Consider the following 23,656-nt stretch of genomic DNA (forward strand, 5'->3'; position numbering starts at 1 on the left):
AAAAAACAATAAAAGCACAGAAAATGAATTTCTCCTGCTGGTTTCTGACTCGGCATGGAGCTAAAGGGTCACTTCACTATTATTTTGGGGCATTTGGACAAACATTACACCATTTTAGAATCAGCTTGTGTGTTTTTGTTGTTCGGAAAAATGTCCATTCAAATTTTATTATTTAGATAATGTAATACTAAAACATAAACAACATCCCTTCTCTTTCTCTCTTTATGTTTAATGACTGTTCACAATTGCCTAAAGTTTTGTAGCTGATTGTTCTCAAATATCTCATCAATGACTCAGTTATTCATTGGTCACCATTTTTTAAGTCCTAAAATGTGATCTATTTTTCAATTATTCTAAACTATATTAAAAATTATTTATTGAAATGTTATTTGACATGTTCATCTTTCTGGCTGGATGACAGTCAAATTTAAGTCAAGCTAGCGTAGCAGGGCTAACTAAAGTCAGACTTGAGGAAGCACTTATGCTAAACAAATGTAATAATTATTGAGAAAAGAGAATAAAAGCAAGAAAAATCATTCTAATAGTTGATGTCGCTTTACATATGTTTGTAGCGTTGTCTGTTGGTTTGCAAAGTGAATAACCGACCAGAAGCTATCATGGCATGGAAAAGTTTTGGAAGCCCTGATTTAATCCCAAAACTACTACAACTATATTTATTATGAAAATGACGCAAAGTAATAGCAAACAACTGTATATTCTGTGTGGAAAAATACAACCGTAAGATTGAGACTAATACACCACCCTGAATAACCTCACATCTTGAGAGTGTCTTTACAGACACCAAATCCTGAAAACACGACTGAGAACATCAAGTTCCGCCCGACTGACTGACAGGCTGCGGCAGCGTCGGGACCGGAAGCAACTCCCAGCCCTGTGAAGTGACTTTGACATTATTCTGACTTAGGTCTGGGGGCTGGGGCCGGAATGCCTGAGGGGCCCTGTGCAGGAAAGCACAGAGTGAATGAAACAAATCGGTCTCGCTCAGACACACGAGGACGCGGCCCACCCACCAGCACCGAGCAATGTAGCTGACTGGAACCCTCAGTTTCAGAGGAGAAGCCCACAACAAGGAGAAACACCAGGCTATTCTTCCCCTCTACCCCCCACAGGCTTGACAATTGAACCCTTTGTCTCCTTTGTTTGGGACAAAATGGACCAGCGAGGACCGCAAGAGGACAGAGGGACGCACCAATCACACAAATACGAAACGTTAGAGCAGGGGAACTTTTAAGTGATGACCAGCCGCTTTGCTGTCAATTACTTATCGACAAACCCATAAAACGTATTGTTCTACCGAAAACGATCGATGCCAGCGGGTCTCGGATTTTAGTTACACAACTGTCAGAGGGAGATTGACGCTTCATCCCTTCCCTGGCACAGGAAACCCTGTCCACTTAGAGAGAGAGACAGGCTAAAAATAACACATACACACGCACACAATGGGCCTCTTTAAAAGACTCCATATGTATCAACAGAAATAGCATTATCCATAGTGAGTAAATATGTGCTGCTTTTTTAGGTTTAATTGACAACAGTTATTCATAGCCGAGCGATATGGACTTACAATTTCATCACGATATTTTGTGGCATTATTTTGCGTTTTCTTTTTAACATGATGTGGAATTTATTGGAACAACAATAAATCAAAATTCTTATAAGAAACTGATAGCAATAAATGATAAACAATAAAACAAACAGTGGGAAAAAGTCTAAAATGAACAATTCCAACAATATGGACAATGGGATTTTTTTCAGCATTACTTACTTGGAATTAACTGTGACAACAATAAATCAAAAATTTTTCTAAGAAATGTATCATGATAAATGTTTTACCCGGCTGTATATTAAAGTTTGTGACTTAAGAAAGGAATGCCACTTAAGTTTGACTTAGATGTGTTGTGCTGTTTTGCAGCTTTGCTTTTGTTACATAATCAAATTTGCCTTTAGTTTATTGATGCTCACAGCCATCACTATACAGTAACTCTTTTGAATTAATGAGTTACAACAACATTAAATTTCTCTTTGGGATTTTGAATTTGAATTAAAGCCCTCTAGTTCTGCTGAATAATCAAACTGTCCTGTTCTCTTTCACCGCCTTCTGGAAAAACTTCCGGCTCCAGTATCAGACTGGAGTTGCCTCATAGACCGTTTGCGTTGCTCCGAGTCATCAAGTGTTTGTGCAGGAAGGTGGCCCAACACCCCTCCAGATTGACTTCCTGTTGGGAAATTGCCCACTGAACGAATCTGGCACGGCTCCAGCTCCTCTAACCGCATGTCGGGCGCTGAGCCACTACCGGCAGAGCATTTCCTCTCAAACGCATCCGACGTCTTCCAAATCAGCCGTAATCACGGCGTGTGTTGGAACATGTTGAGGAGACGTTGCCGGCTCTTTCACTTCCCCCTTGGGGGGAGGGAGTCATCATAATAATTACACCTCTGGGGTCATTAGTGCTCTGTTTACAGCTTACCAAGTGATAGTAATATGAAGTAATCAGTGATAATTCTTGTTCTCCCCAACTTCCTGGGGAGAAAGTTGCTCGAACCGCAAATCAAACCTCAACAATCAGTGAGCCTCAGGGTGCGCAAGCAGAATTGCAGCTTGACGAAATGCAACCCTGAATATTTGCCAACATCTCATCAGTCTTTGTGTGAAAAAAGCCAGCAGTATTTGCCCTCTAAAAGTCTCAACACTCGCCTTAAGGATATTTTATTATAGCCATAAAAATGATCCACTGCCCGTCTGCCCTGAGGGGGAGCATGACTGACTTTTTGTCTCCAAATGTGCTCTATTGCATTTACGTCTCATGACTGTCAGCCTCGTTCCACAAGTTCGGTAATTAAAGAAACATCCCGCGCATAATGAAATTAGAGTCATCTTCTGACTTCAGACGCCGAGTCGACTCGGATTCTGCCCGGCTCGGCTCGGCTGCGGTCCAGCACTGCGAATGTATTTTATATTGAAAGAATTTTTCCACCCACCTCTTTTTGACCTAGACGTGCGAGCTGTAATACCTGAATGGTATGACTCACCTCTACCTCCACGCAGCCCAATTATCTTAGGCTTTCCTTGAGATAAAGTAAAATAGCTGTGACCCCCACCTCCAGGCTAGCTGGTTGGGATGAATCATTGGCTCCACGGTAGGAGCAAAAAAAATAAAAATAAAAATTTTTATATTCCTACAATATGTGTAATGATTGACGGCAGAGCAATGAGGTGCTAAAGACTTAATCCAGTGTCGGCAACACTTAACTTTCCATCCAGTCTGACATCGAGTTGAGTTACTTTTAAAGATAAAGTGGCAAAAAAAATTAAAATTAAAATAATAATGTTTAGATGTATAAAGCTAGTAGAGACCTCAAAACCCTGAAAATTTCAGTAAAGGATGATTTTGCAAAAAAACGTCTTTCACAGAAACCAGGGTTTCTGCAGGTTTCACCAACTCAAATTTAAGACCTTTCAACTTAAAACCTGGCTACTTAGCTTGCAAGGGTATATTAGCCACTAGTTAGCAGTACCCTCAACCGCCTCGAGTCACAGAACGCCATGAAGATGCACTGCAAGACTTTTGCACAACGGAGAAGTCCAGCGAGAAAAATCCCCAACATATAATAAATTAGATTAAGTAGTTCTGCAATGACAAAATTTGAGATTTGTAATTAATATATTTAGAGCCAACTTACATTTTTCTATAAATTTAAGACATTTTTAAGGCCTTCATTTTAGATACATGAATTTATAACATTTTAAGGATGCACGCTTTGAAAACATTTCTGCAGAATTAAGGCACCTTTTAGCTGCCTCCATGTATTTTGTGGATCAGGTTTGCATCAGCTGACTTGTTTAGGTCTAAGCTAGCTTTGCCGGGTCAAGACAGTGATGACGTATGGTTTGTGCGAGAACCCCCATTTAAAAGCAAGCAGAACAGAACGGGATGTTACGTAGCTAAACTTCACAAGATGAGATAAAAATATTGAGTTCATGAGAACAAGATTTTACCATTACGTTCAAGAAAACCTTAAATCTATGCTGGAAAAAGTTATTTCTTCTGGATTTTGCCACAAATTCAGCAAACAAATTCAATGTTCATCTCGTCAGTCCTTAAGGCAGTGCTTGAATGATCCATGGTCCGCAGTACAGCATTTCTCATTTGCTACTGATATGGTGCGCTGGGATTGTGGTGTGGCTCAACGTACCCCTAGACATCCAGCCATCAGTTGTTATGGCAATAGTTTCTATTTCTTTAAGTGTCTGAACAACTAGCACTGCCTACATATTGTTCATATTTCGTTTTTCACTCTCTTGTCATTTATTGTACTGGGAACCCAACATGTTGCCAAAAAGATGGTTTAAGAGTAGCTGGTTCAACTTCTGTAACAACTTCATCAGACGAAGTCTGACAAGACAGTATTCACTTCAATGAGAAGCATCGTGACGTTTCAATGTCACCAAAGTTGAAATACTTTTGCAAAGTACTGTATATGTTGGCTGTCTTTCCATTGACTTAAACTGTTTTCACACCATTTACTCCAGTTTTACTTCCGACCACATCCCAAAGGCGAACCACTGCAGCAAGTCAGACGGTAGAAGCAGCGCTGCCTCTTTAGCCACATCACAGAGTCACTATGTGAGATAAACACAGCCCAACTTCAGCCATCATCACACGACACAACTTTGAACCAACAAGAAGAAAACAAGTTCTCTTTTCAATACTAATGACAACATTAACGTCACGAAGAAAACAAATCCCAAAGGGACTTCATTAACCACCTGGAGCAGAGAGACCTGGCCTGAAAGATGGTGGGTCAGCTTGGTCTCGTTTAAAAATAAACTACACCAATAAAAAGATTGTTATGCTCAAATGGCTTTCATAGCACTGAAAATAAAGCTATAAAAGATTGCTGACAGATCTGGAGATAAGGGGAGAGGTGAAGTGGACATGTATTTGTGGTAAGAGCAGAGAGCCGTGGATAAGGAGCAACATGTCTGGCAGGCATGTTAGAAGAAATTGAATTTGCTGAATTAAAACCCTAAGAGTCTGCTTAACTGTGGTGACAATCTTTCTAGACTCGTCTTGGATTATATCTGTGACATACGCATGCCGAAGTGGCAGGACTTAGTGACCCAACCTTGAAGAAGAAGAAAAAGAAAAAGAAGAAGAAGAAGAAGAAGAAGAAGAAGAAAAAAAGTGGCCATTTTCGAAACCTTATTGGGGAAAAAAAAAAAAAAAAAAAATCACATAGCAAAATCTTTTCTATTAGTTACAGTGGCCAAAGATCCCCTACCTTAGCATCTCTCTGCCCAGCTTGTATTTAATGAGCCAGATGGGTTTAAAGAGAAGCAGCAAAACACAAATTAGGTGGATTTATTTATGTTTTTTGTAAAGAATCTGTTTATTTCATTCATTTACAGTTTAAAATGAACATTTCACATGTTTACAAAAACAAAAGTTCTGAATGAAAATGTGTTTTTCCTTTTGATAAAAGCATTAATGAAAAAGCAATGTCACTTTTACAATGTAACTGCAATTAAATAAAAAATTTAAAGCCTTTAATAAAAATGTATGCCTCTAATCATTTTAGGTTAAATGATGCGTTTAAGTTAAAATGCATCTAATAAAACTGCACAATAATCCACAACTTTGTCACTCTATACTGCTGTATAAGAGACATACAGCTTTTATCCATCCATCTATCTATCTTTTTTTGTTTAAATCAAGTATCCTCAGTTAAACTCCCTTCAGCCTGAGGGCTATTTTTGATTACGTTTTATAGCTAAGAATTGCTTGATTTCACCTTTTAGGCGCCTCAGTTTGAGGGTCAACTCGTGTTGTCATGGATACTTGAGCACCTGTGCACCTTTACAATTGGGTGAAACCATAATAAGTTCATTAGGTTAAAGTTGGCTTTAGTTGTGTAACAAAGCACAGGGGGGGTTCACCTGACCCACAGGTGACAGCAGCTTTCACCTGCTGCCTCCAACAGTCGCTATCATGTTATCAAAACTCGCACTTGTCATTTTTCCGTGTTAGTTTCAACAGAAAAGCATAGTTTCATATGTTAAAAAAGAAGAGGGCGTTCTGAGTTTTAAACTCGCTCTTGAATGACTCCTACCTGTCAATTTCGGCTACAGACGCTTGCTGTCACTTTCCGGTTCTCCACTCTGCTTTACCACTCCAAACAAACCACTCACTGCGGACTGACAAGTCCTGACATCCCGCTAAAAGCTTTAGGTTCCCGGTCAGAGGCCCTAATGAAGCTCGGTAAAGGTTTGTGCTGCGTTTAATGCTGCCCTCGCTCACCAGCGCGAGTTTGAATACTCTGCCTGCTGGCGTCGCTTCTATTCAGGCTTTGTACGGCACAGAGATCGTCTATAAACATGAAGATGCGTCACTCCAAAAATCAAAACTGAACCTGCTCCTGTATTTATTTCTTTAAATTTAGGTTTGGCCTAAGGTTGTATAAGACCGTAAGAAGAAATTAATCTGGAAATCCAATCTATTATAAAAATTAAAATTTTAATTCCACAGTTGTAGAGTTGGGAGTTGTTTGTTTGATTGATTGATATATATATATATATATATATATATATATATATATATATATATATATATATATATATATATATGTCAGACATTAAATAAAAAAATTACGAATTTGATACACACAAAAAGCTTGATTCAGTTTCTGTACACAATTTTCAGGTTTCACTGTTTTCAAATACATTATCTCACACCATTTTTACAGAAAACAATTGGATGTTAGACTACTTTGTAAGAACAAAACTCTAAAAGAAAACCCCCTTAAAACGTTTGCAGTCTATGGGAGCAATGCTCCTTCTGAAACCATGATATAGAAATTGTGACGCAGGATCCAGTTGACGGAATCCGTCAAACTCAAAGGTTTACTTTGTCTCCATCACCTGGTCAAATCATGCCACTACAATTTGTTAGATTCTCCGTCAGAATGGGAGACAGTCAAAAATAAAGAAAGTTAATGATTTTAGGTATGAAATGATCAGGTAAGCCATTCATATTAACAATAAAATTATGTTTTAGTAATTAATCTGGGGCTGAAATGATTAATCGGCTTAATTGTGATTGCTGAAATAATCAACTAATTTAGCAATTGAAAGAGACATATGGACTCAAAACAAGGCTGTTTGCTGAAAGAACAGTAAATACAAAACTGCACAAAGAATCTTCATATTTTACATTGTGGATAAAGAACATAAATTCTTTGCTTGTAAAAAAAGAAAAAAATAAACAAAGCGAAGACGACATGTTAAGTGACTTTTATTGCAATAAAAATGCCCAGCAAAGCCTGCTTACACACAATCAGAGGAAAGAAAACAAGGTTAAGCGATTTCCAGACAAATTCATTGATTGAAGGAATTTTCTAGAATTCGTGAATTTTTTTTTTTTCAGGCTCAGATTTGCAGCCTCAAACAGGGCCATTATCAACCTTTAAAAATCAATTTATCTCAGTTTTGGTTTAGTGGAGAAGCATCTTTGCTTTCTGATTCTAAAACAATGTGCCGTTTTTCCCCCACAACAATCATCTTAAATGCAAAGTTTAATTCCAGGATGTTGTAACAGCTGCTTACAGCAGTAACTTTAGATTCTGGCAAGAAGAAATAAAAAAAAAAAAATAAAAAGAAAATAAAAAGAAAGAAGAAACCTAAACAAGAAAAGCCTTTTACCTTCTAAAATTACATTCAATTTTTATAGTGAAGTTATAAAACATAAAAAGGCACAAAAAGAAAATTGCAAAGAATTTTCAAATTGTATGAATCATTAATAAAAGCCATAAAACAAAGGAATACCAGACCAGTGATGTAACCACGCGGGTCCCAAGTGTTTGTGACAGACTACTGCATACATCAGAATATTTCCTGTATCAGCTCGAAAATATATATGTATATATATTTTTTTTTTTTAAAAAAAGACGAGTTGGCCAAGAGATTGATTTGATTAACACAACAGAGAGAGAGAGAGAGAGAAAGGATACAGGAGAGTAAGCGACATGTATGCATAGCTATCAACTGTATTTACACATTATGGGAAACAGTTCCCGATAATTACAAAAGAAAAAAAAAGAAAAAAAAATCATCCACCCCTACAGTGAAATATGGAGGGCACTGCCTCCGATACGGACACACGTGCTGGTAGACAAAAACTACCTTCTTCTGTTTTTTTTCCACATTATGGAAAACGCTGCTCCCGATAATGCTCTGAGGACGAGAAGAGCGCATGAACCCGAGGGAGCGGTGGAGAGAACGGATCGTTTTTGGTTCCGTTCCGCCCCGTCGGTCCACGCGTACGCTTCTCTGTTTTAGCAGATGCTGCTTTTGTCATTTCGACAGTATAACTGTCATAATTATGGGAGGCACTGCTCCCGATAATTATACAAAATAATTAAAAAGAAAAGGCAGTAAAAACCTATTTATAGTGAACCCTGCCACTGATAAATAAATAACAATAAATAAAAACATACGGTTTGTGGTTCAGTGCTGTGTGTTTTTGGGAACCTTCCACCTTTATTTTTTGGGGGGGTAAGGTCCGTACGTATTAGCGCTGTGATTCCTGATTGGGTCAGGACTTAATTTTTTTTTTTTTTTTTTTTTTAGTCACATGAGCTTCGAGGCAGATAACGGCTGCGCTCTGTGCACCATGGAAACTGCGTTGTTCCGATTTTTTTTTTATTTCCATTTTTTTGTAATTGATGATTTCAGCACCTTCTGAAACTGATGAGCTGGGTTTTTATCAAATTGTAGCTACCAACGTAAACCAGCTCAGGCTTGAACATTTGGCTTCAGCAACGTTGTAATTATTTTTAGTAAACAGATAAAAGGTTATTAGTTTATCATACTGACCTGTGGTGATATGATTCTCTGAGTCATGGGAGAGATTATGACCTATTGGGATGTTGGGAAATGCTCTACATTCAGCTCATTCGTAGGAAAATACAATTGGCTACTCCTGCCATGTAAAACTGGGATGTTCTAGTAGTCATTAGCAGCACCAAAGCATCAAACATTCAGTTTTTCAAATGTTACATGTGGATAAAAAGTATTGAATATAAAAGGGGGGACCATGTTATTTTCTCCAATTGTTAAAACTTATTGATTTTTTTAAAAGGTTGTGCAACTGTTGATCAGTTTAGATTTCATTATCCAGAGACCAGATGTCCCCTGCTAAGGAGTTGGCGCAGCCCTGGATGGTCCAGGTTGCCAGGGCAAACTCGTTGAGGAACAGCTCGGCGTTTGCCTCGGGGTTGTTCGTCTTCAGGGCCTCCAGGTGTTTGGTGAGAGCTTTGAGAGTGTGGGGGCCCGAGCCGACCAGGATGTGGCGGAACGGGCTCTGCCTGGGGGAGACGTAGTGGGACAGGAAGTTTCTTTCCACCTGCAGAGAAGGGCGCAGGAGGGAAAGCTCAGATTCAAATTTGTCAATAACCTGTGAAAGTTCAAGGGTCGGAAAACCAAGGGAAGGGATGTTCTGAAGTAGTTTGCAAAAACAGATTGGGTGCACTTCTGGGTTATTTTGAAATGATTAAACTGAGGCTGGATCAATTAATTGCGATTAATCGATTGTTGAAATAATTGTCAACTAATTTAGTCGTTGATTAATATTATCTGGATTGCACAGACTCAAAAAAGGCAGTTTGCTTAAACAACTGATGGGCCTGCAGACATGCTGAACGGAGATGTGAAGGTCTTACCGCCATGATGCGGTCGTTGATGAGGCGGCACATCTCGATGTCCTCCAGGTCGCTGTTCTGGATGTCATTCTGCAGGCTCTGGGCGGCCCGGCTGTACGAACCAATGGCGGAGATCAACCACTGCACCGTCAGGGATTTGGGCAACAGCTGCGGTTGCATCTGGAACAACGAACGGATGCAGCATAATTAAAAAAAAAAGAAAAAAAAAGTCATGAAATGAGAACAAAAGTTAAACGTAACCCAACTCACCTGCAGAACATCTTTGACTCTTCCATTGATCTTGTACACGTAGGAACGGACAACCTTGTAATATTTCATCACGTCCATCTGCAGCAGGTGGTCGTGGACCAGCCTCAGAGCTATGTGGCCGGCGAAGCGGCCTGCCGTCGCCGCCAGCTGGGGGACCTGGCTGGACGTGGCAGCGTTCAGGTTCGCCACGGTGTCCTCCATTGTGCCAAAGTGATTGTAGTTCTGAGAGGGGAAAAACGGGAGGGGAAACGAGGTATGAGGCTACGCCATCAGCAGCTGTCGAGTTTTATGAAGGATCTACGGTGAACGAGAACGACTCACCGAGTTGTCTGGGGAGAATCTGAATGACATGGAGGGGATTCCAGAGAAGGCGAGGAAAGGATACGCAGCGCTGTCCATACGCATCGGCTCCAGACTGCACAACAAAAACGGCAAGAATGATGAGAACAAACTAAAAATACCATTAATGTTAAACAAACATTCAGGAAGTTGAGTTTGATGTCATTGGTTGACATCAAACTCAAATATGTAAGGAGTTTACTTACATATTTGATTCAAAGTTGTCCTTTGCAAATTGCTTGTAAAGAGAGGCATCTCGGATTTTTACCTATTAGGGAAAAAAAAACAAAAATATGTGCATATAAACACCAATACATTTTCAAAAAACTATTTATTATAAAAGCAAAATCTGCTGGATGTTTACCTCTTTTAGGGTGTTTTCAATCAGGGTGTGCATTAGAGGACTGGCTGCTACTTTAAATCCATTCAGACCTAAAAATAAGAAATTGTACTTATTTAAATACAAAACTGCTACTTTATACAGTACCACGATGTGCTTGTAAAATATATTGGGCACCAAATATATTGAATATGAAACCAAGTGAGTACCTGTTACAATGCCATCCAGGTTGATGTAAGAGAAGGCTTTCATGCTCAGAGAAGACAGATACCCCTACAGGTGAGATTAAACAACAGTTAGGGTAGATATAACACTGAATATTTTATTAAAAGTTGTTATAAGAGTAAAAAAAAAAAGTTCAGGAAAAAAAAAAAAGTCTTGCAGTCCTCACCTCCAACCACTCGGTGGCGCCAATGCTTCCATATTCTCCAGCACTCCAGCTAGCAAACACAATGCTCCTCCTTGGCTTGAATCCGCCTGTAAAAACAGGTTTGCATTTGTTCGTCTGTGAAGTTTTCAAACCGCACATCTTAGAAAATGCCCGAGTGTGTTCCGATGCTCACCGTTCTTCACCATGTCAGAGATGGCACGGGCCAGCTCCACCAGGACGCTGGTGCCGACGGTTGACGCTGCGTAGCCCGGACCCCACGCGTCCCTCTGGGCGCCGATAACCACATAGCGGTCTGGACAAAGTCAGAGGAGTTCCTGACGATCACTTCCTCCAAACACACACACAGACTCTTCTCTCCTTGAATTCCAGTTTCATTTTACCTGGGTCGACAAAACCTTTGATGACCCCAAACACGTTATGGATCTTCTTCTCTGTGAGAACGTTGTTGACCTCCACAGTGATGATATCAGTCTCGTCTCCTAATTTGTTGAAACCTGTCCACCTTTCGGGGCTCCTTGGACCACCTAGCTCGCTGTGGGAGCGGCAGAGGAACACGTTACAGAGCTCACTGGCATCGATGTGAAAAACTAATCGAATCAAAGATGTGAGCTTTACCTAAGGATTTTCTTTGCCACCCTCAACGTGATGGTCTGTGCCAGGATCTTGGGCAGGCCTGAAGACTCCGCAGGAGGGAACTGGGTGTGGTTGAAGGATGGGAAGCCGGGGGTGTAAGGATCACCTGAGCCCATGTGGACCTGCAGGAGAAGATTACGAGAGTTACAATTATGTTTGATTGACATCCACCGTTTGATCTTCTGTTTTCATCCAATTAAGCCTAAGGATAAGAGGCGTATGCCACACTTATATTTACTGGGAGCGTAGAGCTAAAGTCCTGTGCTGAATTCAGACCAAATGTGATCTGAGCGTCAAAGTGATCCTCATCAGCGAACACCTCTGAATTATCTGGTGAAATCCAGACGACATTCTCTTCTTTTCAGTAAATACAGCCAAGACACCCTCGATATTTCATCCACCATTGTACAAAAAAAACAGAAGAAAAAAAAAAAAAAAAAAAAAAAAAGAACAAGAAGTTCCTCCCGAAGCACATCTGTAGTGATTTCAATCGTCTGACTTCAAAGTAAACAAGCATCCAAATGAAGGCACTGGACGCGTTTCTGACCCGCAAAGTGTGTTTGATTTGAACGCAGTGCTAAACTACAAGAACAGAAATATCAAATATCCACCAGAGGGCGCTCTAGTATCAACCAAACCACTGGCCCCTTGATGGCTTCATAAACTTCCTCCATGGGGAAAAAACAACCCAAAAACAATCTTGATTATATTTTTTATATACATTTAATATAAAAAGATGAAATAAAATAAATGCCCAATGTAGAAATAATTTAAGCCATTCAAGACTAAACACCACAAACTGACTCAACTAACATCTAAATAAACTCAAAATAGATTAAATGGGCATAATTACAAACTCTATTCTAATTCTAATTTTGATTATGTCATCTCGCAACTAATAGAATCTCAAATTCTGTTACTTATAAACAATGTATTATTGGTTTTGTGTACATTTCTAAGACATGAATGTTAGGTTTTTGGCCTATGAAGTCATAGGGTGCCTTCACAGAACCACAAACAGCTGGCTGCTCACAAACATCTGTACTCAAGTGCATTAATGGAAAGTTGAGTGGAAGGAAAAGGTGTGGCTGGAAGTGAGGCTTGTGTAGCCAAGTTTCTTCAAGATTTTCAAAGAGATTCACAAGGTGTGATCTGTGCTCAAGTTGGTGTTTTTTTCTTTTCTGGGCTAAAGAAAAATAACTTATTTAATGATGAAAAGAAATTGAGGGTCCAGATTCAGGATGAAGATAATTTGTGGAGTCAATGAAGCCGTCTACCAGGAAGCTTTGGAGCCTTCATGCTTCCTTCTGCTGACAAGCCTTAAAGAGATGCTGATGTCATTTCCCAGCAGGACGTGGCTGCTGGGAAAATATCAACTTAGTAATCAGAGCATCTCTGTGCATGACTGACCGGCAGGTTTAAGGAAACCCATATGATGGTTTTGCATTGTTCTGAGATTTCATCTAAACGGACTGGTTTAGCATCAGGCGCGTCACTCACATGCCCGTAGAGCTCGGTTTCGTCTTTGTTCTTGTAATCATTCGGGTCTCGGTAGATCAGAACAGCAGAGGCATTCATTCTGGCGGCGTTGGCCACCTGGAATCACAAAGAAACCAGGATCTAAAATGTGTTTGACTCAAAAACAACAAAAATAAATACAGAACAGATGAGGAAGTAGCTGTCGTTTTAAACCGGTCACCTTCTCGGCGAAGCTGATCTTTCCATCTCTGATCAGCATAACTCTGCCGTTCATGTTGATGTTTTTGTCCTGCAGCACCCGGAAGTCGTCATCCTCACCGTAATGAGCGTACAGCACCGCGCCCTAGAAGCGCAGCAGCGTTCTGGTTACCCGCACGCGTTGGGCGTTTTCAGGGTTTTCTCTCTGTTTTGTTGCCTACCTGTACTGATCCGACAAAGCTGTAGGACAGGAATCCCCTGGGACGGTCCTCTGTCCCGTTCTTGAAGACGATCTTGTTGTAGCCGGCCGCTGGCGGGTCTTGGACCTTGATGAAGTGCTCGTCCGTCCAGGTTTTCATGCTGCTGTCCTTGAACCTCTGGAGAACTCGGTTTGCCAGGGATTCATCCTCAAGAGAGCCGGCCCGGTGGCTGCCTTGGGCAAACTCACTATGACAGGATAGAAACACAGTTAAACACCTGGGATGCAATGAAAACAACAGTTCATGGTTTTTTTTTTTACTTTCTGATCACCTCAAAACTTTTTCTAGTTTGGCAGCAGAGAATTTTTCAGTCAGGAGTTTTGTGACATCATCCCAGTCCATGAGGGGCGCGGCGCCCGTCTCGTGGGGAATGTCGTTATTCTCGATGCTGATGGAGGATGCGCAGACAGGAGCCTGTTCCTTCTTATTAGTCAAGTAGCCGATCAAGAACCCTGGAAGAAGCCAGTGGATTCAGGGTTAAAGAAAAAGCATCAAGAAAACCAAAATGCCATGTGAAATTTAACAATGATTCTACGTTTTCCACTTCCGATATCGATATCTGAGGTTTAGTATCGATACAGGTAGACATTGATGAACTGACTAAAAACTAGGGCTGGACGACGAGGCTGAAAAATGCATCACAATACCAGACTTTCAAATAAGTCAATATTATACTGATAATTTTTTTTTGTTTGTTTTAAATATCTGAAATACTAAAACAGGTGGTGTGACGGTTCCCATTTCATCCAGTTTTCACAAAACGCCGGTTTTTTTTATTTTTAAGCAGCTTTGAGGCACGGTGGCAAAACCTTGAACTGCTGCTGCGCCAGTTGTTTAACACGTTGTTGCTAGGTAACCAGAGCGAGTTAGCTGATAACACCAACCTTTCCTATCTAGCTGATTTAGAGCCAGAATGAGGTTCTAAACCTGACTTCAGTGAAATCATTTAAATTTCTACTGATATTTTCTATCACGATACATATTGTTATTGATTTATTATCCAGCCCTACTGGAAATGTTTTGTTTCTTTTCCTAAACACAGATATAAATGTGCTGAATTAAATACACCAATAGCTTCACAATCTTGGTCAAACATGTAAAAACAACAAAACTTTAATTTGTTCAATCAGTGGAATTAGGAGCAAAACAGCAAATTTAAAATAATAAACTGGCAATAACAACAGGCTTACAAATGTAAATATTGAACTACAACAAACGGTTCAGCAAATACAATTAGGAATTCTAAATATAATGTAAAATAAATAAAGTATGACATCACCTAGAGCACATAGCATAGAATTAGACTGAATAGATTTGCTCTTATAGACCGAGCACTTTGTCACGATACCTGATCTAGAATTTTCATCAATATCAGGACCAATACTAAAACTGGATTGGTGCGTCTATCATTCCTCCTTCAGTGCCTCCAGCTTACCGATGATGAAGATGAGGAGGATGCCACACACCATGTAGCACAAGTTCCTGGGCGTGCGCTGCATCTTTTGAACCATGTAGGGTCTGCCGTTGGTGCCGTGATGATGACGATGGTCTCCCATGCCATTCTCCACAGCCTCCTCGTCCGTCGACAGCTTCATCTCCACCTGGCTGGTGTCGCCCTCCATGTTCTGGGTCAGGTTGAAGCGGGTATAGGTGTGCGGCTCACCGTTAAACTGGGTAATGTCAAGAAAAGGCGGGAACAAAAGGGATTAGGGTTAGCTTGTGTTACACCAGCTGGAAAACCCTCAGAGGAAGCCTGGAGCCCTGCCGACCCTCGCTCATCTTAAACTCAGACATCGTCCGGTTTTTGTCCAACAAACGTACAATCTGGGTAGAAATGAAGTACAGCACACTCCAGCTGCACAAATCAGTTTGTTTCAACTTCATCATCATAATAATAAAGCATCTTGTGGGTTAGAAAGGGTCAGTGTCATGTTCTTTTTTTCAGGGTTTCCACAGGTTTCACCAACTCAAATTAAAGACTTTTTAAAGACAATTATAAATGAATTTTAAGACCTGTAATGCAACAGAAATGTACAAAAGTCGATACATGGGTGACGTTTGCAGTTACTCATGATGGATGTGGAAAAAATAGCTAGCAAGGGTATATTAGCAGCTAGTTAGCAGTAGTCTGCTTTGCCTTGAGTCACAGAACGCAATGTCGATGACTCAAACTTTACACAGACAGAAAAGTCCCGTTTGAAAATCCCCCCAAAAAACTACATTTATAAGATTAAGTAGTCCTGCCACATCAACATACCTGTAATTAACTTTTTTAAACCCAAGTTAACTATATTTAATAATTCAAATACATTTTTAAGGCCTTAATTTTAGATGCATGAATTTGAGACTTTTGAAGACTACCATGACTGAAATTTAAGGCCTGTATCACAACAACAATTATACATCTGCACTTACCCACGATGGGGGTAAAAACACTAGATAAGGAGCTAGCAAGGTTAGCGGTTGCCTCAAGTGCCTCGAGTCACAGAATGAAGGTATCAGAGTTTGATCAATGTATTTAAGGTCAACTTACATTTTTTTATTTAATAAACTTTAGACATTTTAAGGCCTTATTTTCTGACACATGAATTTAAAACTTTTTAAAGGTGTGAGGATGCCCTGGTTTTAGTGTTTTTCCCAGACTTTGTGGATTAGGGTTTTGCTTTGACTGAAGGAATGTTTTAGTTTCTATTCTGGTCTGACAAACTATTGTGAATGTGCAGCAGGATCCCCTGAGATGTTGAATAACCTGCAATTCCCCAGAAAAGGAAACTTGGAAAATCTGCACAGTAAAATGAATTTGTGATTCATTTCTATCTGGCTTTTCTATGAATACATTCATGTATGAAAAAAAAAACATCCAGCCAAACTAGAGTTGAGAAAATCAGCTTCTTTCTCCAGATTCATCACTTTCCCAGCTTAGGCGTGTTGCAGTTTTCTCAGAGGTAGCAACAGTATGAATATGAAATCTGATAAAATGTCGACAAGTTAGTAGTTCAGATACGATACTTACAATTTTGGATATTGTTGACCTTGCTTGTTCCATCGCTGCTTCTCAGGACTCTAAACCAAAAAACACAGAGTAAGACTTTTAGATTCCCAGACTCTGAAAACAATAGCTACGTTGTATCACTGTCAAAACCTGCTTAATTCTCCAGAAGAGTCGACGAACCGCTAGATTTTCACTTATCTTTTAGCACTTTCAGTTCACTTTCCTGTTAAACTCAGGGAACATTCTGTTTCCAAAGAAGGTGTCCCCACCTCTTGTCAAAAAATCTCTGGGGCTTTCCTGTGTGGCCAGCTTGAAAGAAAGCCCCCGTTTTTGAACACAAAAGAGCAGTGTGCTGCTCAGGTTAGCGCAGACCCGGTGCTACGATGTGAACTCAGTCACCGGCAGAGTCCAGAAGCGGACCGGCCCTCAGCGCCTCAGTGGGAGAAACCATCAGCCGGTCCAAGCAGAGGATCAGTTTTATTGATAAAATATCAACAAGAAGAGGAATAAGAGCCTGGCGGATCATTCTTCTCTGAGCCAATCGAAAAACTGAAAATAAATGAATAAATAAATAAATAAATATGGGTGTGATATAGAGTTTCTGAGCACTCAGGGATTTGCTGCAATCAGACACCGCTTGGCTTCTTCATGACCTTCCACCGCCATTTTTTTTCCCTTTTCCTATGAGGACAGGGAGGTCAAGAAGACAAAACATGACCAGATTGTCACATTTAAAAACATCCTGGTGTTTTGGGAACATGAAGTGCTGCAATCGAACCAGGAACACAGATGTGTCCGTCGTCTTTAGCTAAAAAAATTTTTTTTAATCTGCATTCTGTCTGAGTAGACATTGAAATTCTTTTGCAATATTTACGCAAAAAAAATTTCATTTTATTTACTTTGACATTTTGGTGGTTTTATGCAAAGCTGTTAGAAAAAGCTGGAGACACAATGCTTCCCTAATTGAGCATTTATCATCATCCTACTACATCTACTCAACATCAAGCAGCCACATTTGTGTCTCATTCTAAACAAACAGGTGAGCAAATCCTTCAGTGGAGAAAAGAGGGCTGTTGGAATCAAAAGCAAACAAAACTGGCTTAAACAACAATCTTTGTTCAAAGACTGTGACCTCTGACCCTCTGGCTCACCCTGAAGAGCAAACAAGCACTAAAATCTCTAGAACGCCACGTGGTTTTCAAAGTCTCGGTAAGGTCACTGAAGCGGTTTCAACCCTTCGTCGTACGTGTGAAAACATAACTGAAGGTTACGGGTCAGCAGCCATGAGTAAACACTGGGATACAGCAGCAGCAGTACACTTCCAATATTAATTAAAACCAATCAGTTTGGCTTTTTAATACAATACAAATACAATTACTGAGTTACTGCCATGTAGCATAAACGGTAGTAAAAGTTATTTAAAATGGTTTAATGGCCACAAAATGTTCTTTGTCTGCAATTAAAGATGCAAGTTTTCTGTTTTACAAAGAACATAAGAAGCCAGAAGTTGCTCCGCTCCACACTGCCAGTCAGCTGGCTGAAAGACTTTCCCTTGCTTACATATGGCCATTTGTGTGGAAACTAAATAAGTGTTCATCTCTTTCTCTAACTGAACGGTTTTACAGCCGCAGTTTGAGGTCAGGGAGCAGAGTTTCTGCAGGTTACACCAACTCAGATTTAAGGCTGGACTTAAGCTGCAGCTAGCAGGAGCCTCAACCACTTCAAGTCACAGAACAGGATGATGTTTGTGTGCATTTCAAATATTTATGCGACAGAGAAGTCCAGCACAAATACATATACTGCCCAGGATATGCAAGATTAAATAGTTCTGCCACTACAACATTTAAGACCAGTGATTAACATTCTTAAGGCCAATTTACTCTTTTTAAAATGGAGTCAAGACATTTTAAGGCCTTAATTTTTGAGAAGTTTAAGACCAACTGTAAAGTTATTCTAGACGGTGAATCGCAGCAATAAGGTATCAAACTCCATGCAAAACGCACTAAAATCTAACAAAATCTAGCAGAATTCCACGGTTCACAAAGCGAACATGTGGTAGCATTATTACACCAGATTAAGCTATACTAAAGATTATTATAGATATTATGGCAGCAGTAGGTATAACTAAAGCTTTCCTGTTTTAAATAAGAGAATTTGAGTCATGTTTTACAATTTCTTTTAAAATATTTTCACTTGTATTTATCACACTGCGCCAATAGGTTCCTCCATATTCAAACTTTGTATGAGGAACTTTGAGGTTGAAGCAGAAGCAGACGGCGATACTACGGCAAAACCAAAACACCCAACGTTTCCTCTTCTAAAAGAACGGATAAAAATACTCAACTTCCACCGACGAGACCGTTGCATGGCTGGATCAAATGAGGAAGCGCCTCGCTCTGGAAACACTTTATTATTCTAGGCATTGTGAAGCACGGCTAACTTTAGAGTCTGGCTCGGCAGGGAGGGCAACCTTGACCTTCTTTCTGACCTGCATGGGTGCCATGGAGATGACCTCTCCTCTCTCATAAGCAACTAGAGATTAGTTGTATAGATCACCCAGGAAAAGACTGGATTCTCCGTTAAGACGGTGGCTAGAAAAGTGGTAGCAGGCAAGGATGAGATGAACCAGAAATCTGGATTTACCCTCCAAGGTGGGCAAAGCCCCTCTCTAATCTCACATACCAAACATACCGGACTTTTCGGGGCTAATTCGTTAATCAGATTGGCAAATTAAACTGCTCTTTTTCAGACGCTGAAACCTATGGATAACAAAAACTGGAAAAAAGATCTCATTGTGCATTCAAACATATGCAAACATGAAGCGTCTGTTTGTGCTTCACTGGAAAGCTTAAACCCTTGCAGCTTTTTTTTTTTTTTTTTTTTTTTTAATTGGTAGCTGATTTCAAGAGCTTTCGGACACGTGTGTGTGCGTGCCAGATAGCGGGATAAAAATCGAGTCCCACCCTTGGCGGAGCGCAGCGCGCTGGATGCTGCGCTCCTCCGAGCTTTAGCAGGAAATTAGCATGTAGTCAAGGTTTTTAAAATAACACAAAAAGGCAAACAGCTGTTCATTTCTTCTGAGACTTTACAGGTTACGGTTTTGAATTTTTTTCTTTACTCCCTTGAAGTTTACCATGGTAAACTTCAAGGTTTACCAAGAGAACAGATAAGGGGAGCGCCGCGCTGAGCGGTGTCAGATGAGATTAAAAAGTAGCTAAACTGCTTTGGTCTCAGTAAGCGACCAAAAAACCGGTTTCTTAGGCAGGTTGCAACAGAGTTTGGTCATAATATTAAGAAAGGATAAGAATTAAAAGTGAAATTAAAGATTCTTTGCCACAACTAAACCCATTACATGTTCAACTATTAATAGAAAAGCACCAATCAGATAAGAGATGTGGATTTTTCCTCATTGTGCTCATCAGCTTTGTTACTAAAAACCATCATTTTCACTCATTAATACATCGATGTGTACTTTAATGAACATTTGAGTGCCCTTTATAAACACTGCCCGTCTAATACTTCTCCGTTAAAGTGCATTTTTCTCATTTTTGTTGCATTTGTTTTTAGAAACTAAAATCTGAGTTGATCAAAATCCAATTAGCAGGTCAAAAAAAATTAAAAAGATGCACCTTCAATTAATGATTTCTGCAGAAATCAAGCCTATTAAATACATAAATGTTTATTTATCTTTCCTTTCGTGAAATTTTGCGACACACAGCACTTCTTCCCATCAGGAACAAGCTTCAGGCACTTGCTTACTGAAAGAAATATTTTTTAAATCGTCTTCCTAGTTGTTTAGGAGACATGAGGAAACGCTACACCCATGAATTCCATGAAGGCGTAACAGAGGCAGCTGGATATTTGTGATCAAATGTCGTGTGTTCACCTTTAAAAAAAGTTTGACACATATGAAGCAATACATGGAGGTAAAAAATAAATAAATAAATAAATGTAATGATCCACTTATTTGTTCCACATAAATCATAATAAATCACACATGCAGATTGAATATCTTTGCTTGGAAAATATGAAATCTTAATTACTCCGTGTTAATGTTCCACAGATTGAACAAATGCTAATCAAATGTTAAATAAACGACGTTTTGCTGAGTAGAAGACGAAAGAGAAAATATCAGGAAAGATGGTGATAAGGGGGGATGACTGTGTTCGATATAAAAAAAAAACGGAGGGTGGTGGGTGCATAGCAGTCATTGTGTGGTGGTAGATCATGTGAGAGTCACACTGGTGGAAAGCTCCAAGTAAACCCTGAGAAAAAAAAAAAGTCAGAACCAGGAGACTGGGGGCTGAAATCCCAAACTGCAGGGCTGCACAAAATGTAGCAACAAATTGATAGGTTTTTTTTTTTTTTTATCTCTGAGGATTTAGCAACTTTACTTCATTCCAGCTGAATGCAATGTTACATTGTTAGAATAATGTTAAAGGTTGTTTTAGACTGAAATTACACATTTTGCAGCTTTTTTTCCCTCTATGAACAAAAAAAAAAAAAAAAAACAGAAAACTCCTACTACACTGGCTTCATTACATTTACCTGACTGCCTTAAGGTACAAATAGATGCATTACTGCTCCTATTGATCGGTTAAAAATAAATTTCTAAAAAGTTCATTTGAAAAAGAGAGCGTGGTCGTGAGGTTTCAGCAGTGGACACGAGGCACTTCCGGGACAGCGCTGCCCCTCTGTCTTAAGAGTCAGTGAAGGAAACCCAAGCCGACTTTAGTTGCGCTATATCAGTACAATATCAAGTTGGCATGAGGGGGGGAGGGGGTTGTTGAACGTGACTATCTGCTTCCTCAGTTATGGCGTCCCACACGCTGGAACCACGACAACCTGAAGCCTGATTGTGAACACTCGGAAACAGGAAGACAGCGTGTATGTTAGAGCGAGCAGGTGCCTTCACATTCACTGTACAATGAATGAATGCTATGCATGGCATTATGAACTCTGTTGAGCATTTAAAATGCTATTATTAGGCAATTATTATTATTGTTATAATTTACTACTTTAACCGATTCATAAAAAAAGTGGGGGTTTGACTTTTCCAAGCGCCAACATTTGAACCTGTGTCGACTCCAGCACAAGGCTTTAACAGCTGGTGTTTATTAACTGGTAATAAAGACACCCACCTTCACTTCTGTGCAGAGCAACTACAGTGACAGTCCCGAACACGAGGAAGCCTGTGAGGTCCGCTGTCGAATTGCTTCTGTCTCTGGCGCGCCGGTCCTGATGCCCTTGAGTGCGTACCACGCGGCTTCGAGTTTTATCTCATATACGTCACACGTCACGTCATAGTCACAGTCACGTATCGCGAGATTGTATGGCCGGCCGTTGCGATATAAAATCGGTTTCACTACACATTCGTTCCAGAAATCTGAGATTGTTTTTTTGACTACACCTGTATTAGTAAATTAAAAATAAATTAACTATTTGAGATATCTCTAATTACATTAAGACTAGTAGGAATTATGTAAGATTTACCATCATCTTGAGTGACATTATAACTAACCATATATTAACTGCATTTTTAGATGTATAAATTAAACCTGCACAAATGAAATTGCAGAAAACCTGAAAGCACAAAACGTCACGACGAAACTGTTATTATGACGAGTCAAAATTCCAGGATGGAAAATGGCATATTCCTTACTGCAGAGCTCTTTCTACATTGTGGCAATTTTGTGCAGGAAACCCAAAACTCTTCAGGCAACTGTTTGGACAGCTATGTGGCAGCTCAACGGGGGTTACGTGCACTTTATTAATTCAGATAGTCGAAATGTAGCTGTGTCTAGTCAAAAATCCCATTTTTAGATGTCTGGAATGTAAATACAGATGCTCAGACAAAACCGATTTTATGTCCAAACAGCCTGCCATACTAGCACCGGTTTGCTTGAGGACATGTGCTCTTTCACGCAGTGTGGTAAACTTAAAAAGCCGGTGGGTTACTGGAAAATAAATCAGCTTGAGCAGATTTATCTTAATGAAGTAATCTAGTTTTAGTTCATTGCAGAATAGAAAAGTTAAACGCCTTCTTTGTCCAACCTATGAGCCAAAACAAAGAGCATTAGAGGTGAAACCAGGTCACCTTCACAGGGCCGGAAAACAAAAAAAACGTGTTCTACTTTTATGAAATAAACAGTTTCGACTCAGCACTTTCAACAAGACAAACGGATCCAATTTACACCCAGAAATAAGATTTATCTCGCTTTCATCTCGGTGTTTATGCTCGGCTCATTGGGCAGAGCATAAACATTTTATTAATAAAATGTAACCTGGTGAATATAATGCACATGTAAAATGGATAAAATTAATCTATTTGAGTAATCATTAGCAACTGGCTACAATGTAGACATACTTAATTTGTACTCTGGGTTATCAATTAAAAGAAAAATAAATGTCCAACTTTGTTGTCAAAGTTCACATCTAGCACTTTGTTTAATCAGAAAACAGATTTTACTCACATTAGTTTGTTTTTTTTTACCCAAACATAACAAAGCAGTTCCAGTTACTGAAATGGCTGTTGAGTCTTTAATGCATGTCAGAGCCAGTGGTAACCTAGCATTGACAGAGACTCAAACGCATCATAATTAGTACTTTCCCTCGCTTTAAATGCATTAAGACCTGTTTGTTGACGAGACTCGCTTGAAATAGATGTAAACCTAAAATTAAGGACTTTGTGACCTGTTTATGTTTTTTTTTTCCTTCTCTTTTTTTTTTTTTTTTTTTTTTTTTTTGCTTTAATTATGTTTCCCCCTCTTAAAAAACAAAATAATACTTCTACATTGGGCTTCAGAGGTCGGTCAATCTGAACTCAGTTGAAAAAATAGTTTGCCAGCAGGTCGCAGACAGATTGGCGTCTTCCACTGTCTGCTCACCTTGAGGTGAAGGCAAATACATTACTATCTGCCAGGGACCTTATTTTGCTTCGTCAGACCCAATGTTCCAGTAATAATCTTGTTTTTTTTTTTTCTTACAGCAGCTGTGAAAATGTTAGCATGTGGTAAGGGGGGGGGGAAGACTAGTCG

The 23,656-nt window shown here is 39.7% G+C and overlaps 1 protein-coding gene across 1 annotated transcript; it reads right to left on the reverse strand.

Annotated features, from left to right (window-relative positions):
- Positions 1-7,297: 7,297 nt before the first annotated feature.
- Positions 7,298-21,892, reverse strand: LOC106903610 (transferrin receptor protein 1-like). The gene is made up of 18 exons (XM_014967542.2): positions 21,761-21,892; positions 16,641-16,690; positions 15,063-15,297; positions 13,899-14,079; positions 13,589-13,814; positions 13,390-13,512; positions 13,191-13,286; positions 11,673-11,812; positions 11,438-11,589; positions 11,230-11,349; positions 11,058-11,143; positions 10,876-10,939; positions 10,691-10,758; positions 10,533-10,594; positions 10,309-10,402; positions 9,988-10,209; positions 9,739-9,897; positions 7,298-9,422 (listed from the first exon to the last, which is right to left on the reverse strand). Exons 2-18 carry the CDS (start codon positions 16,671-16,673, stop codon positions 9,180-9,182), a joined length of 2,304 nt encoding a protein of 767 aa, XP_014823028.2. The 5' UTR covers positions 16,674-16,690; positions 21,761-21,892; the 3' UTR covers positions 7,298-9,179.
- Between the last annotated feature and the right edge of the window lie 1,764 nt (positions 21,893-23,656).

Source organism: Poecilia mexicana, unplaced genomic scaffold (assembly GCF_051168715.1).
Source record: "Poecilia mexicana isolate PSO_F unplaced genomic scaffold, ASM5116871v1 scaffold_17, whole genome shotgun sequence".
NCBI classification, from domain to species: domain Eukaryota; kingdom Metazoa; phylum Chordata; class Actinopteri; order Cyprinodontiformes; family Poeciliidae; genus Poecilia; species Poecilia mexicana.